Source organism: Pholis gunnellus, assembly GCF_910591455.1.
Source record: "Pholis gunnellus genome assembly, chromosome: 1".
In the NCBI taxonomy this organism is placed as follows: domain Eukaryota; kingdom Metazoa; phylum Chordata; class Actinopteri; order Perciformes; family Pholidae; genus Pholis; species Pholis gunnellus.
The window spans coordinates 1,198,418-1,216,765 of NC_136528.1; the positions used below are offsets into that span (position 1 = coordinate 1,198,418).

General features: G+C 40.3%; 1 protein-coding gene across 1 annotated transcript; it reads right to left on the reverse strand.

The window, feature by feature from the left end:
* Nucleotides 1-7,154: 7,154 nt before the first annotated feature.
* On the reverse strand, nt 7,155-17,454 carry LOC306695410 (up-regulator of cell proliferation-like). Its single transcript, XM_079158647.1, has 4 exons — nt 17,427-17,454; nt 17,080-17,151; nt 14,200-14,274; nt 7,155-13,846 (listed from the first exon to the last, which is right to left on the reverse strand). The coding sequence occupies exons 3-4, from the start codon at nt 14,234-14,236 to the stop codon at nt 9,177-9,179; spliced, it is 4,707 nt and encodes a 1,568-aa protein (XP_079014773.1). The 5' UTR covers nt 14,237-14,274; nt 17,080-17,151; nt 17,427-17,454; the 3' UTR covers nt 7,155-9,176.
* Nucleotides 17,455-18,348: the final 894 nt, after the last annotated feature.

The following is an 18,348-nucleotide window of genomic DNA, read 5'->3' on the forward strand; positions in this document are numbered from 1 at the left end:
ACACGGATTGACAGTAACATTTTTAATGATCGGCTTTTTTGTCTTTTTTACTGAATATCGGCCGATAACAGTTGACAGTGGATCAATCGAGGCGTCCCAAATAAAGGTCCCGTTCATTTTTTACTTTTTTCGATGCGTGAGGCAATCAACTAGCCCTAACACAGAGTTCGCCTCCGTCTGATCCGTCCGCTGTGATAACGGCAGATAAAGTTACTGGAGTTACACAGAAATGAATCGTCATTCTCATTAAAGACACAAGACAAAGAAGCACAGACCATCAGTAGCATTGATCTGATCCCGGATCAGTTCAACCACTGAACGGTCTGTGAGGGTCGGAGAGCGTTGATGTGTCTCAGTGAGGGATCTGTGTTTGTCTCATTCATGGGTCATAAATAGGATTCATCCTCGTGTTTGTGTTGACAGAAGCTACAGTATTATTGTTGAAACTAAACTGCTGAAGTGCAGAAGTTGTTTTTCTTCAGGCCTTTCTGAAAAGCTTCAAGTGCATCACCACAACCTTCTGGACTGGAGCAGCACCAACTCTGATTTACAGAGGCAATAAAAGACAATCAGATTTGTGTCCGACCAACAGAGACGCATCTGTGTCTGTGTGCGTGTGTGTGTGAGTATCTGTGTCTGTGTATGTGTGTGTGTGTGTGTGTGCGTGTGTGTGTGTGTGTGAATGTAAATGGGGTCATTGCGATTACAACTGGAAATTAAAGTTTGTACCAAATACTGGTAAAACAACCAGCCTGCTAATGCGTCGACAGCTCACTAATGTACATGTCAGATCCAGGCGGCAGCCTCCGGTTCTTGAAAAGTGAAGTCAAAGCTTCACGTGTTGCAGCTGCATTCTCTCTACTGACCATCAACAGAGAAGTAGAGTCATTTTCTCATAGACTTCTATACAACCAGAGGAGTCGCCCCCTGGTGGACACTAGAGAGAATGCAGCTTTAACACATGAAGATCTGGCTTCACTTTTCAGAACCGGAGGTTGCCTCCTGGTTTAGACTCTAAGCCAAAGTTCTGCATCTACTTACACCCCTCCAAGGGAACCCGTTCTTCACTGAAATGTCATTAAAATGACGGATTCCTGAGACGCTTTCTCTCTCTGTCTCTTTTTCTTTCAATCTTGATTTTTCCACCTCCCTCCCCTCAGACATAATGAGCTGTGTCTGAGGACGCCATTAGTGCCAGAAACAAACAGACTACATCTGTGTTTTACCCACTAAAACAAGACGCACACACACACTCACACACCCTCACACAGCCTTACACACACACACACCCTCACACACACACACACACACACACATTAAGCCCTCAACAGAAATGTTTCTATGAAGTGTTATCAGAATTGGCTTTTTATTAGGCGGCGCAGTGGAACTGCGTCTTACTTTGTCTATGTGAATGTGTGTGTGTGTGTGTGTGTGTGTGTGTGTGTGTGTGTGTCAGTAGGTGTGTGTACTCAAACTGGTGACGCACATTGCTCTATCACCGGATGAAGAGGGAGATATAAATACTGCAGGAACGGGCCACAGAATGCACCCTTCACATTTCAAGACATTTGTGGAGAAAGGAGCTTAGCCTGCAGTCTATTTCTGCATTAGTCAGCTCTATTGTGGCTGTCTCGCTACCGGCGCAGGATAATGCACACACACACACACACACACAGTTCACTCACATCTCTTACGACATCACTCTGATAAAAGCTTGAATCACTGAGATGAAACGAGGACAGAAGATTTGGATCAAACTTCGTGTGAGGAAATGTCCTTTAAATGTTTCTTCGTCACTCTTGGAGCACGTGCATGGAGACAGCTCAGAGGACTTGAATGTATTTTCCGTCAACAGGAAACTTGATGAGGCTCAATAATGTTCCTGCAGGAACTCTCATCGGTGGAAACGTGGAGTCCTGAACTCTTTCGCTGCTTTTGTTTTGGCGCGTGCCGAGGTACGCTCAATGGCTCATTTCCAACAAATTACATCTGGTTTGAAAACTCATTTAGTGACATACAGACGTAGAGGAACAACAAGACGTTACAATCACAGATATTACACATCTCAGAGAGATCTCCTTTATATTTGACTTTCACATTACAATTTACATGAGTTCTGCACTATGTGGTCTTTCCTTGTCTCTCCTCCCTGTGTCACGGTGTGGGTACATCTCACTGGAGTCAGGAAGCGTATCAGAATACCCTTATTTGATTGGCTAAACTGCATCACGTGACGTGATTTACAACGCATTGGTCTGTGTTTTTCCCTACACCGTCGAAAAAGTGCCGTAAATGTGTGGAAAGGCGCGTGAATAACTCCGTTGCTTTAAGGCAAAGGCCCGCGACCCACTGAAAACGGGTCCGCGACGAGACACCAGTTGAGAATCTGGTCTACAGGATCGTGACGAGTGACGAACAGCTGGTTGTGTGGAGTGTCTTCCGTCTCTTCCGGTTTCCTTCACCTACATTCCCCTGGGTCCTAAGCCTCTCCAGGTACACTTCTTATCACCTTCTATGTACCAACATACATTTATAACAAATACCACACATATTACACGTAATCAGCGTTGCATAGTGTCAAACTCTATCGGTGCATCTCCGGTCTGTCTATGTTCATCCTGCATCGCTGTTCTATAATGTAGCGTTACTGGAGGACGGAGCCTCTCCCAGCTGTTAGCAGACTGTTGTGCTAGCAGGCGAGTGAGCTGTACCCAGCATGCAGTTCGGCGGTGAAATTTTTATAAATTTACAATTATTAGAGTCACAAATTGTTTATGTCACAGACTGTTGTGTTGTGGTGTTTTACTCTGTTAAAGAGCGTTAGTTGTGGGTTGTTAATTGTTATAAAGTTATAAAGTTATAACCGTGACTAGGGATCCCTCTAAATACAGATAAGATAACTAGCGCCAAAATGTTCGTTTCCGACAGCCCAACAATAACGTAACATTACGTCACATAATATGCATTGTGAATTGCTTATCCTAATCACTAGCATACACGTAGCGCTAATTGCTATAATACACCGATCCCAGCCTTGCATGTAAATTCACCCAATGTTAATAAGAGTTTATAGTGTATTCTGTCACCGTAACAGTCCCTTCACAGAACTATTGCCATAATCATCACAACAGACAGCATGCTAGCGATTTTCATTAGCGATTTAGATATTAGCGCTAGCGATTAGCATAAGCTAATTGAAAAGGGTAATGGCCCTCATGAACGGTAAGTTAAAAACACGTCTGGCTACATGTTTAAGTAATGTAGAACAAGCCCTCCAGTTCACGTGGTGCTTTTTAATGTTCTGTAGCATTAAAGCATTAAAACACACTCTACTCACAGCGTAGGAACGCTCACTGCTAACACCAGATAATCAGTGAACACGGAGTCAGGTGTTGTAACTGATGGATTCATTTCAAGTCCACAGAAAAGAGACAAAAGGCTGATTGTAATGATACAACGATGATGGAAAAAGATCAGACAATAGACATGATGTATGTTCATGATGAATGTTTTTATTTTTTATTTACAGAGGCCTTCGGCCAAAACTCTAGCTTTTAGTTACTCTTTAATTACGATGAAGATCTAGATTCTATCATGTTACTGTCATGTTACTGTAAAGTATGAACATATGAGATGACACCGAATAAAACCTTTAACTACTACTCCCTTCAGCTAAATGAATAAAAACACAACCTTTCACCTTTTCTGTCACTTCCCTCCATAATAAGGTTCACACTGCCTCTCATAGTCTCTATTCACAGACCTGTTATCAAGTTGTGTTCTGCTGCAGCTTCCTGTTGTCTGGTGTACGTTTGGTGTACGTTTGGTGTACGTTTGGTGTACGTTTGGTAGAAAGAACAACTGAAACAAAGCCTGTTGTTCTAATCTCTTCTTGTTAGACTGCAGCTTCACAATAGCTCTTCCAGAGACAAACTGTTAGTAATTAAGTGGGGGATTCAGTGAGATGCACTCAGTTCAGTAGTAATTATAAAAACTGCTAATTTAGAGTGTTACTCTGTAAACCCATTTAGATTACAGCGCCGCAATTAAATCGGCAAAAAGACTATAATTAGGAACACAACTCACAACATGCAACCTCGCATTCAATCTGGTTTTCCTATTTATCTGTCAGACGGTCTGGACTGCTTCTCGTTAAACTCTCGGAGATAAATGCATCTAAAATAAAAGTCTTCGTGTGTGACGTGGAGACGTGGATTTATTCTCTAGGTGTCGACCTTTTTCACAGACGACATGTCGACTCGTCACAGTAAGAACAGAAAAGGTGGAAACAGTGAAATGAATGTTGGCAGAAATCCATTCAGCTGCTCTGAGGTCAGGTTTGTGTATTTTCACCGTCACTCTCTGGAACTCTAGAACAGAACTTGTAGTTTACAGAACTCGCTCAGATTTATTCACATCGTGTTTGTAAAAATACATCAATGTGGAAATGTGCGTGTATCTGTATTGTATTTATGTCTGCTTAACACTTTGCTGCTCGTTTTGAAATGTTGTATCAATAACCTTTATCATTAATATCATTATTATTATTATCAATCACACAAGATTATGTTTTTAGACGACATTAGGAGGTCATATTTTTGACTTTTCGACCGAAGCGTCTGGCTGGCGTCCATCCTTCAAACCACTTCCTGTAACCGCTTAACTTAACGGCTTACAAGTTGGAAACAAGATCGAAGTCCAGTCGAAATCTCAGAGTCGGGCAGCTGACTGCTGAGAAGAGGCTGCTGTACAAACCCACAGGTGACGGGGGAATGAGTGACCGGTGAGCAGTGCATGATGGAGTCAGAACGTCTGAGATCATCTGGTGGAAGGATGGAGAGTTCCTGAGTGATGCAAGAAGAACCAGGAGGAAGTGGATTAAAGGAGACAGAGGCAGGAAGAGCAACACGGGACATGTTGTTTGTGAGATGCTGCCATCCTGTGGTTCCACTGCAGAACAGCATCAGTATGAACAGACACTCTGACACACACACACACACTAACACACACACACACAAATACACACGCAAAAACACACACACGCATGCACAAACACACACATACACACACACATGCACAAACACACACACGCATGCACAAACACACACACACGCATGCACAAACACACACACACACACAAGCATGCAGAAACACACACATACACACACACATGCACAAACACACACACGCATGCACAAACACACACGCATGCACAAACACACACGCATGCACAAACACACACACACGAACACGCACACACACACACGCAAAAACACACACACGCATGCAGAAACACACACACATACACACACACATGCACAAACACACACACACACAAACACACACACGCATGCACAAACACACACACATGCACAAACACACACACACACACACACGCATGCACAAACACACACATGCATGCACAAACACACACACACACGCAAAAACACACACACACAAGCACAAACACACACTTACACACACACACACAAATACACACATACACACACAAACAGACACAAAAATACACACGCAAAAACACACACACGCATGCACAAACACACGCACACACACACACAAACACACACGCATGCACAAACACACACACACACACATACACACACACGAACACGCACACACACACACACAAATACACACACAAAAACACACACGCATGCACAAACACACGCACACACACACACACACGCATGTACAAACACACACTTGCAGAGTGGCCTTCAGTGAACTATTTGTATCTCCAGTTGTGGACTTTCATTATCTCAGATCAAGAAGACATGAAGGAGGGAAGGAAAAGTGAAAGAAGATATGAAGAATGAAGGGTTGACCTCCCCCCACCACCACCACCACACCACCACCTCCACCCAACCCAAATTGATTCAGATGTGTTACTTTGTAGATTATTTGATAATATTGCAGGTGCAGATGTTGTGTCTGTGACAAGGCACCCTCTGACCTCTGGATGACCTCTGTTCCCTTTGATCACTCCTGTGCTGTTTTACTATTTCACTGTTTCGAGGCTCCCCCACGCCCCTTCAAAGACCAGCAGGTGTCTGTCTCTGCAGGAACCTGAGCAACTGTTGTTGGAACACAGACAGTTCTGGTGACGGTGTCGAGGTCCCCCTGAACTCTGTCACCGAAACAGCCTCAGTGTACAAAAATGTGTAGCACCTGTTCAAAAGTATACAATTTTAAAATATTTTCATTTTTGTGTATTTTGGGTCGCTTTAGGAAAAGTCATCACATTTCAGGTTAAAAGACGTTTCGGGTATTTTTACTGCCGTCAAATATCAAAACGGGTCAAATTTGACCCTAACAGTATGTAAGGGTTTTAAACCACAATTCCGTGTTTTAAATAAGATTTGATCTGAAGAAATCATGAAATAAGTTTGTTGTATCTGACCTTTGTGCGGTGTGATTGTGCTCTATTACTCTGCATGTGAGTGACTTTGTCTGGAAAGAGTTTTGTGTTTCTGACTTCTCGTGCTTTGACTGCCACCTTGTGTCTGTTTCCAAGTGGTGAGTGATTGGTGTGTTAGTACAAACGTTGAGTCCTATACAGTAACAGGTACAACCTGTACACAGCGTCTCATCAGCTCATTTTATTGTTCACTTTATAGGACTAAAGCTTGTATTTACTCAACAAGAGAGCAAAGCTGCCAGATTCTCTGCTGTGGGATCTGACACAGGAGAGTTATTCATGTTTCTGATTTATTGTGCCATCAAGCGGTAGAAAGCTGAAATGCACATAATTCTATCACTGAACTTCAAACAGAGTAACCACACATGACATTCCATTCAGCTCCATTGTATTTTAGAGAGATGCAGCATTGTTACATATAAAACTACCCCCCCCCCCCCCCAAACACCACTGAGCCAATCACATCTTCTCCTCCTCAGAAACAACGTCAATATAACCGTGTTTTCAGACTGTAGTGTTGTAATATTAATATCTGGTGTTGATAGACACTGTTTTCCCAGAATGCATTGCACAATAGAAACAATGAAGCTAATGATAGCTGGAAAGTCTGACTGTTGACTGTAGCAGCGCTTATCGTTAGCTTGAAACAACTTTATACCCAATATTATTATATAAATTCACAAAGTGACATGAAGAATTCTTTCATTAGGTTTATTTCACTTTTTCCCCACATGATCTTCATACATATATTATCATTGTCACTATTCAATAAGCACATAACCTTTGTTAACTTGAAAAAAGGGGAAATAATAAACAAAATAAACAGATATGACATCACTTTCAGCTCCTTGTAGCTTTTTAACTCATCTGTCACAAGTTGAACATGATCAACAGGTTTCTCTGCTGTTTGATAGTTTAGATCATATTTAATCATCAGCTACAAACTCAGTTACATCAACATACTGAAACATTTACATATTTATTCACTGACTTTTATCAAATAAACATGAAAAGATCTAAATGTTTTGCATGTACTTATGAGAAGTAAAAAATATGGAATTAGACAACATCTGTCTCTCATGGCCTTTGTAGAGCTGCAGCAAAACAAAATGTAAAATAAAACATACAACATGAAATAAAATTCAATAAGAACATTTTTAAGTGAGAGATAAAACTATTTCCATCTTGATTAACTTCTTTTGTTTCTTCATCAACACATCATCAACACATCATCAACACATCAACACATCATCGACATCATCAACACATCATCAACACATCATCAACATCATCAACACATCAACAACACATCATCAACATCATCAACACATCATCAACACATCATCAACATCATCAACACATCAACAACACATCATCAACATCATCAACACATCATCAACACATCATCAACACATCATCAACATCATCATCAACATCATCATCATCGTCTGAAAGAATGAAAATCTGAATCAATAATCAATAACGAGTCAAAGGATGCTACAGTTTTTACATATGAGCCAAAAGTCACTGGCATCAACATGCATATTCTTCAGCTATTGCTGACGAACATAGAAAGAGAAATAAAACCATAAAAATGTAAAAAGTGAAGTTAGTATTAATAATAATAGAAATCTCCTCACATGGTCTCTGTACTGCAGTGACTCACCTCATCATTCTGTGCACACAAGTCATTGTGTTACTTTGTTAAACATTTAAAAATAATAAAAGAAGAAAAAATGTAAGTGTTTAAAAGTAAAAAAGTAAAAAACAAAGCAGGTCAACACCAAACGTCATTTGCATCATTTGTTATTCACTGACTGGTATCAACTTACACAATTTATATACAATACATAACTTATACAAAACATAATGAAGTCTGTTTAGAAAGTCAACTGAAGCGATGAATGACTCACGCTGACATGTTTACTAAACATCTTGTTTCACGTCTTCAAAATCTTAATTATCATTGACATCATCACTATAATTCACACGTCATATATAAAATATGAACAAATAAAAATAAAAACTAACGTAAAAAATGTCACAAAAGACATAACATGGTCTCTGAAATACATCAGCATCATATTTGTGCACATCCGTTATTAAACACATCGACAATCAGCATTTTAAAACATTTCTAATGATCATAAAGAATAAAGCTAAAAAACAGAACATGAGCTCTTTTTTAATGATCGTTGTAGTTTATCATAATTAATATAATTGTCAACATCAATATCACGCAGGGAAATATATATAAACTATAGAATTAGATATAATATAGAAAATATTTAAAAGTCTAACTTGACTGTTTCCAGCTTTGAGCTTTTCTGTAACTTGTTGGTCTCATCGTTTGTCGTTCTCAGAGTTCATCAGAACAAAGATGAGACCGTTCACTGTCTGGAGCTGGTTTAGTCCTCATTGAGTCTGAAACCATGAAGTCAGTTGAATAACTAAACAACATTTAATACAATAAACAATAACTCTTGTTGTCTGTCATGTGTTTGTTGTTTTCATGACACTGAATTAGAAAGAAGACTTCTACTTTCAGAAGTAAAGATAATGGTGAAGCCAAGTTGATCATTTCAAACAGTATTGATCGTCTCATCTTTGACTGATTGTTCTGCTGAAGAACGTGTTCAGGTCTTGTTTCCTGTTGGTCTTCTTTGTTCATTCGTTCATGATAAACTCTTCCATGTCTAAACATTGTGTTTAAACTATAATTGTGATGATTGAATGTTCACTTTATGTTGAAGGCGTCTTTTAATCCCTTCAGTGCTTCTTGTTTTGTGATTCTCCTCCAGGCCTCTGGAACATCAGCTGGCTTGGCTTCGTATTCTTCAGCAAATCTGTCATTGTGTTGAACCAGGACATATTTCCAGTAGTCTGAGGCCTGTATGCTGGGGTCAGGAGGAATGAGCCAGTCTGGATAGTACTTGGTGTAGTCCTTGAAAGGATGGTACTCCCCCTTAGTGTCTGTGTTACTGAATTTACGTTCACTCTGCACATCTGTTGTACACAGTGCTTCAGACAGCTTCTGAGTGGCTTTATACTGATATCTACCAAGACCTTCTGGCCGATGAACAGCTGCATGATGTTTCTCGTGTTCTTTGCCTCCAGCCTCACAAGGAACTTTACAAAATGGACATTGTTGTCCACAGCCAAACATCCTCTTGAACAGCTCATCTTGTGGTTTGATTGGAAGTTTGTTCAGAGTGTCAGTGATGTCTTCAGAGTTTGAGAACTCCTCCTCCAGCTGTTTCTTCAGTTCACTCAATGATTCACTGAGGCTCTTTGTAAACTCATGGCATGTGCTTTGGATTTTAAACAGGGTGCTTTTTTCAGCCTCCACTGAAATCGAGATGTCTTTGATTAAACATCTGCGCATGTTGTTGATGAGCTGTGTGATGCTTTCCTGGTCGTCTGGCAGCAGAACACCATCCTCTCCTTTTGAGGCCTGTTCTAAAGCTCCTGTTATTTTTCTAACAATGACCTGCAGATTCTCATTCTTCAGTTTGAACAAAGTGTTGTCTTCTGACATCTTTTGCAGGATTTGCTGAAATATCCAGTCCTTGACATATATTTCATACTTAGTAATGTACTTTACAAAACCTTCAAAGTCGTCCTTTAGCAGTAACTCTTTCTGTATGTTGTACTGGAAAAAGGAGCGGGAGTTGTAATCTGCTGAATCGCTGCTGTTCAAAATCTCATCCACAATCTTAACTCCCAGAGATCTTCTGATGTACTCTTCAACAGCAGGTTTGATACAAAGACTGACAAAATCATTTGCTTTGCGTTGGCAGTGATCTCTCTCTTTGTATAAATCGATAAAGTCTGACAGGTACTGAGTCTTGTGCTTCTCCAGCTGCATTTTGGGATCTTTATCTATCAAGAAGTTTCTGTGCATTTGAAGGAACTCTCTTGAGGCAATGCCACAGATGTGAAGTTTCAGGTCAATCTCAAACTGGGGCTTGCGATGTTTGCTGACTTGTTTGAGGGATTCATCTACTTTTTCCAGAAGCTTCTTTGTAAAAGAATCATTGTAATCTGTGTCTGTTTTTGCAATATCTTGTACGAATCGTGTACAGGACTCAATGACACCGTCTGCAGACCTCTGCAATTCTCTCTTTACATCTTTTCTCAAGAACCAGAATATTTTCTTTTTCCTATGTTCCTTTTTGACCTTAAAATAACCCTTGGCTATTTCCTTCAGGTCTCCAATTTTCTGTAAATCCTCGTTGACATTACGATTTCGGAAATTTGTTCTCAACTGTTGGAGGATCTTTTCAGATATGTTTTGTTCTTTCAGGCCAGACACATTCACAGTGACTTCAGTCCACATCTTTTCAAACTCATTTTTCAGTTCTTCTTCAGACAGGGTGCTTTGTTTGCAGTCACTCAAGAGTTTCATAACTTGTTGTTCAATGATTCCTCTGTGTTTTCTTTGAATGTCCTGAGCCTCTTTGGAACTTTTTCTGAGCTCAAGTGCACAATCCAATCTATTGTTGACTGAATGTTGGATTTCTTTTGCAAGACCACTGATCTGGTTAACAAAGTCCGTTTTGTATTTCTCTATCAGATGCACATTTTTGTCTTTTCTTTTGTAGTATTCCTGAAGTCTCCTCTGCATAATGGTTTGTTGGTCTTTTATTTTGTTCGACACCTGTGATTTATTTGAATCAACCAATTTATTCACATGAAGGAGCTCAGATTCACTGTCAGCATTTGAGATTTCTAACTCTGCTGCTGTCTGCCAGGAGAGAATCTCCTTTCTGAACTCCCATTCCCAGTCATTGAACTCTTTGCAAAGGTTGTCGTACGCATGAGCCACCAGAGTGTTTCTGAAACTGAAGATGAAGTTCTCATATTTGACTGCTTTCCAGAGACTTTTCATCCATGATAGAAACTCTGGGATCTGTGAGACTTCATCACTTCTGTCTCTTTTCACTGTCTCCAAAAGATTTTTCTTGAAATCTGCTACAGCTTCGCTGTAACCTGTGTTCACTGAGGCCATTGGTGGGGTCCCATGCCAGAGTCCTGGGATGTTCCAGTTGTTTTTATCCATGTCGTAGTCCAGCACATCTGTGAATGCCGTTATGGAAGGCTGCTTTTCCATTTCTGCTGCAAGTTGAGTCATTTCATTGAGTTGGTCCAAGAGATGTTTCCTTTCGGTCTTGTTCTTTGCATGAGCTGAGACTCCACCAACATTCTGGTGCACAAAATGACAAACTGGCTTTTTTCCAATTTCTTTCATTCTCAAGAATGCATGAGTTGCAATTTGCAGAACATCTTTCATTTCTGATGAGTTCTCCATTGCGACATTGATAATGGTGACATCACTCAAGCCAATGACAAAGGTGGCCAGTTGGTTGTCATGCTCATAACTGTCTTCTAGTTGTGCCAATTGAGGAGCCTTAAGACCCTCTGTGTCAATGAGTACTATGAAGTCACAGTTCAGCTTGCATTGCATATCTTCACCCACTCTGAGGAAGAGCATGAAAACTCCTCTAGTGCATCTGCCACTGCTGACAGGGAACTGCACACCAAACATGGTGTTGAGGAGTGTTGACTTCCCGGTACTTTGAACACCCAACACCGTCAGCACCAACAGTCTGCTCTTCTCTCCAACCTTCCTGTGAAGCTCCGTCAGGACGTCTGTCACCCATCTCACTGGGATGTTGGAAGCATCTCCATCCAAGATCTCTAAAGGATATCCATCCAGCAGCATTTCAGCAGCCAAACCAGGGAGATGAGACATCTTATCAGCAGTGTCTTGTGACTGCAGGGAGACCTCATAGATCAGTCCCATCTCTCTCATGTAATGCTCTATTCCTAAAGAGCTATCCACCAAAGCCTGATCCAACTCTGCAATCTCTTTCACATCTTTTACCTTTTCTCTGCTGTGCTCTGTCAATTTATGACGCAGTGAAGATAGTTGAATGACAGATCGCAAATGTGCATTCAGCTTAAGATTCATTAACTTCAGGAAAAAATCTCTTTTCTCTTTGTCACTTGTGGATAAGGCTTCAATAAAAGTTTTCATAGCTTTGGATAGTTTGTGTCTGCCCCGCTCCTCTTTAATCTGTTGTTTTTCTGCTTGTAGCTGAGTTTTATATTCTTCTAGTCCCAGATCACCAGCTTTTTTTAACCTACATTCTTCCATTTCTAACTGGGATAACCTTTTCCAGTTTTCTCCTTGCAAAGGAAGTTGTAGTTTCTTGTAGTGTGGTATACTCCGCACCCCAATTCCTTTCACAATCTCCTCAGCTGCCTTCTTTTGGTCATCACTTGTGCTTTCGTCCACAGACAGACCAAGTTCAACAGCTTTGTCAAGCATATTTTCAATGCTTATTGTGGTTTTCATGTCTGACAGGGAGGTCTTGATGGCTGCACAGAGTGTTTTTGAAAACTCTGTTAGATTTACCCTTGACTTTTTGATTTTCACATTGCTGTTTGGTAAATCTAATTCTTCCACTGTTGTCTTGATGGACATCCTATCTTCTTTTGTAGTTCCTTCCTTGCAGTTAACAACAAAGAACAGTTTGGATTTCACATCTTGAAGAGAAGTCAGAATCTTGTGCTCATTTTCTTCAACTTTGTCCATAAATACAAAGGTAGCAGTTGACACTTGAAAAAGAAAAGTGAACTGTGCGAGTGACTCACAAATGTCTCCTCTCAGATTGGCGAAGGCAACTGGCTCTGGAAATATGTCCAGATTTTCTCTGCCACAGGGAAGGTACCAGCAAACCTCTACCAAACCATTTGCAATTTTCCTTTCATGTGCTCCTCCTTGCATATCTCTGTGTATGAACATGTTGTGATTCTGCTGGCCATGGCTGAGAGCATGATTCAAAATCTGGGACTTGGACAGACTACAGTTTTTCAGCCTCACAAAGGAATAGAACGGTATATTTGCTTGGACAATATTGTTTTCAACACACCCTCTTGATTGAGACAATTCATGTGGACGCCACTCTTTGACGATGTCTCTCAGAGCCCACAGCATCAGGGTACTCTGACTGTTAGCATGGGGCAACACCAGTGGGACAGAAAACTGACACATTGACATCTTGAGGGCAAGTTCCTGTTGCAAGAAGCTGTCAGCACAAAGGAAGAGAGCAACTATGAGGTCCAGAGGGTTGATCTTATTCTCTGCAGAGTCATCTGAAGTGTAAAGGTCGAGACTAAAGAGATCATTGTCTTCCTCTTGATCTTTTGATAATTGTGTAATATTTCTGCATTCAGCGTTGATTTTAAATAGTTTTCTGAGAAAACACCTCGGTATTTCCTCCACTGATGTAACAGCCTCTTCATTTATGCTGTTTTCTTTAATCTCCAATAGAGACCGAAGAGTGAGCTTGTTGGGATAAAATTCCTTCAGTCCAAGTTTGGAGAGAAATTGAAATAGGACTGTCAAAAAGAAAGAGAACATCACTTTTACAAATGAACAACAGGTAGCCCCTATTGGAATGTAAGTGGATGTCTATGCATGTCTGATTTACAGAGTTACATGCATTGTTACATTATATCTTGATGAATAACATCTGTGACTTTGTAACTCCCCCAGAAACCACAAGCTGTCCTTTTTACTCATCTGTTCGTGTAGGGATTAAATAATCAAGATATAATGTGTTTCATTAGTATATAATCACCTGAAACCATCATTAGCTTAGAATGAGCCCTTTATATCTACAAAGGGAGTGTTCCGTCTTCGCCATGTTGCACCGCAAGATAATGTACTGTCTATATAAGTGGGAGCTTACCTGCAGGTTCTTGTCCTTCTGTGTTCATTGTTGACATGGTCTGACTTTTCCATTAACTCCTCTGTGCTTTGAAACCTAGAGGCAACAATAAATATCATATCTTCACTTTCACAGAACGAAAAACATTGTTTTCTTGGTATTTCCTTGCAGATCAGTTGCAGACAATCAAATCAATCAAAACATCCGAGGTTAGTAATTGCAATACATTTAGACCAAGTACAGAAGACTAGAATGGTTCCAGCATATAAAGTTGACATTTAATGGGTGTAAGCGTACATAAAATCCAAAGATTCTATTAAATGAGTGTATGTCGTAAATAAATCAGCTCACGTCTTTGATAATTCACCAATCCTCATACCGCCCCCCTTGGTTACTGTTGCTAGGTAAAACAAGCTTGACTAAGAGCTACATAGTGACGTTAGCTGGGCGGTTCATGGTTGTTCCGTTTAGCCGGGTGCCACAGTGTGTATGACAAAGTTACTGACATTAGGCTAACTCCTCTCGATGTAACGTTATCTGTAGCTAGCTAGTTAGCTAGCATTTAGCTAATATTAGCTAACTTAAAATGTAATGGAAATATAATGTGTTGGGATTGTGTTATCAATGTGACTACATAGTAATGTTAGCTTTGAACAAACGTTGGTGTCAAATTGAACTTTATAACTTAGCTCATAGCACAGCATATTTTGGTACATCAGGCCATGTTCCAAGCTTGCTCAACTGTTATTGGAGCACAGGGGCAAAAGTGGGCGGGACTAAAGAAAGGTCAATTGACTTAAATCAGTTGGAAGTTAGGGCCAGGGTGCTCACCGCACTAAGCTCTAATTTTAGGAAATTGATTCTGCAAACATTGGAGATAATTTTAGCTCAAGTTCCGGAGCAAACATTCCTGTTCCCATCATTCGTCTTTAAACGCCTTCCTGCTGTGCACACCTAGTTATTTATTTCCGTGCCCCGCCCTACCTCTCTCTTCTCTCTTTCTGCTCTGCCACCACAGGATGACGCATTCTTTAGGTTTTGAGAATTTCACATCACACCCGTGCCAGTCTTGCATTATTTAATGTAACCGATTATTCACAACTCAAACTGAATCAGAACAAATTTTGTTAAATGTTGACAATACAAGGAATTTTACTCTGTCTGAACATTTGATCCACCGAAGCATTGGAGGTTCTCCAACTGACTGTTGCATAACAAACTTGACTTTTACTTTTGGAACAGCTGACGCCCATAATCAGTCTTTCCACATTGCTGCTCTGTTGTGTTTTTTGGAATGCACCAGCAAGCCAGTCATTAAACTGCAGAGGCCAATTCATGAAACTGAGTGTAGATTCACGACTAAGCGACTTTCACCTGTGTCAGGTTGTATGGAGAATCGGGTAAGAATAAAGAGGTGGATTAAAAAAAATGACTGTAGTCTTACTGAGAGGTAATAAAAGCATGAATTACTCCAATCTTTGGGAGAAAAATAGCCTTTACCTTGGCTGATAGCAATTTAACCGATTGTGTTGCATCAGCGATGTTCTCCAACATATATATAATACACAAATATATATTCTGTATTCATTTGTATTTTGTAACATTGTATTCATACTAGTTTGTTGCACTTATTGCATTCGTTTGTTTCTGTACGTTTGCTCTGGTTTATGCTCTTCGATGCTTGTTTAAAAAAGGAGTTGCACTTCTGACTTCGGGTGACTCGTAGTTCTCTTGAATACCGATGTTGAATACACTTACTGTAAGTCGCGTTGGATAAAAGCGTCTGCTAAATGACTGTAATGTAATGTAATATTTAGAGCACCCATACCACTAATTCATCCCTTATAAACCATCAATCATGGCTTTTAAACACGTGACGAATGATTCATTTATAGAATCATTATTGAAACAGTGCTTCTCAATTGACACAGGGAAATATTGAAAAATATTGAAAAATAGTTATTTAATAAATATCACGTGACTATTCACGTACACTGGGCCTGCAGTGGGTTCTGGTCCTACTGGTTTTCAAACCTACTGGTTTCCGTGCGTGTGTTGTGTTCGCGTAACAGCAGCAGCTGTTTTCTGTCTCTGTTGCCAGATTCGTCACACATTCACAAACATATTGCTGGAGATCTAAAAGCCTCATCTCATATATATTGCGGGGATTACGATTGTATAAGTGAGCACTACATCACCGCCACGTATGAAGAAATACATTGAAGAAAATATATTTATGGAAAGATCGCATCAACCTGGATTCGAACTCTGTCGAGCAAAATAGTAAAATATTCAAGAACGGACGCGATCCGCGATCCGCCACTTGCATCTTACGTCGCTGTCGCCTTTCCCTAACGCTGCCTAATCATGATCTGCAGAGCCCCGCCCTCGGTAAACTATCAATGTATAAATCAACAGAAAAGTCACGGAGGAAAATGGAGAGATTAATTCTGCGTGGACGTATACATTTGCTTTCACTGCGAACGATGCTGGCTTACCTGTATGCTTGAACACGTAAAATAGCACTAAAATGTCAACAAGTGTCTTTATTCTTGTTCTATAATTTCATAAATACAACAAACTATAGTTTTTGTATATATAATATAACTATATACAAAACTTTATAAACTGTGACATCAAATAGCTTTTGCGGCTCCAGACACATTTTATTTGGTGGAAAATAGAACAAAATGTCTCTTTGGATAGTAAAGGTTGCCGACCCCTGAACTAAACAATGAAATCTTCAGTGTTGACAGTTTAATAAATCAGACACCGATGATCTTCTTTTCAACCAAAAATGCTTTGCGCTGGTTAGGGGGTACTTGACTAAAAAATATTTCACAGGGGGTACATCAGTGAAAAAAGGTTGAGAACCACTGCTCTAAGAGAGAGAGAGCGTACCTGCAAGCTCTTGTCCTGCTGTGTTGGTAGACGAGGTCTGACTTTTCCTTCAACTCCCTTGTTCTGTCACAGCTAGAGAAAAATATAAATATGATCTTTTCAGTTTCACAGAACCAGTTATTTTCATAGAAGCAAACATTGTATTCTTGTTTCAAACAATCAGATCAATGAAAACATCCAACATTATGTATTGTTATTCTGTAATTGATTGGATACCGTTACGTGCACTTTCAGTGTAAAGCACTTGATTAACTACGTATAGTGATTGCAATATATTTGAATGAAAACTCAGACCAAGTACAAAACAGTGAAATGGTTACAGCATGAAGAGTTTCACTGAATCTTACCTGACATCAGGCGGCAGGTGGCTCTGGTTCTGTCTGTGTCAGCTGTGGTATTTATACTGCACAATGAAACCGAAAGCATTTTATGCTCCAGAAGAACAGGTTTTATACTTATCTTGTTCAGTAAATCAGTCTGGCTGGATAAATACCCCAAACATTCTTCCGCCCATCGAAAGGAGTCAGCTGAGGTGGTTCATCATCTGATCACGATGCCTCCTGGACGCCTCCCACTGGAGGTTTTGCGGGCACGTCCAACTGGTAGGAGACCCCGGGGAAGACCCAGAACACGCTGGAGGGATTATATCTCCCAGCTGGTCTGGGAACGCCCCGGGATCCCCCAGAATGAGCTGGAACATGTTGCCGGGGAGAGGGAAGATTGGGTCAGCCTGCTTGGCCTGCTGCCACCGCGACCCGACCCCGGATAAACGGAGGAAGATGGATGGACATAAATAAATGCCAGAAGAAATATAGCATGTTTTCGGATGATTCAATATGAACTAATCACAGGGCAAAGCCTATTTTAGATTACTCCTGTGTGAATTAAGTACTAGACAAGAGAAATTACTTTTATTTCATTTTATTAAGAACTTTAGTGTCAGGCCTATCGGCCATATGTACATATGCCATTTCAACAAGATCTGAATGTTTGAATGATATAAAACGTCAAAAAAAATAAAAACTAAAGATTCAACTGGTTTCTAAATATGTCTGTGTGCTAAATACAGTTTATTTAGTTAAATGCAGTATTGTCAGAAGAAAAGGTAACTTACAACACTGTTTTGTACCAACACACATGAACAGACCAACTTGATCTCAACAAATAACACCATCGTTGTTGTCCATTAACAGTCTGCTGGCAATGCCTCCCTGTCAGCTTTAAGGAAGTGAAGAAGAAATGTGTCAGGAGTCTGTGATAAGAGAGGCT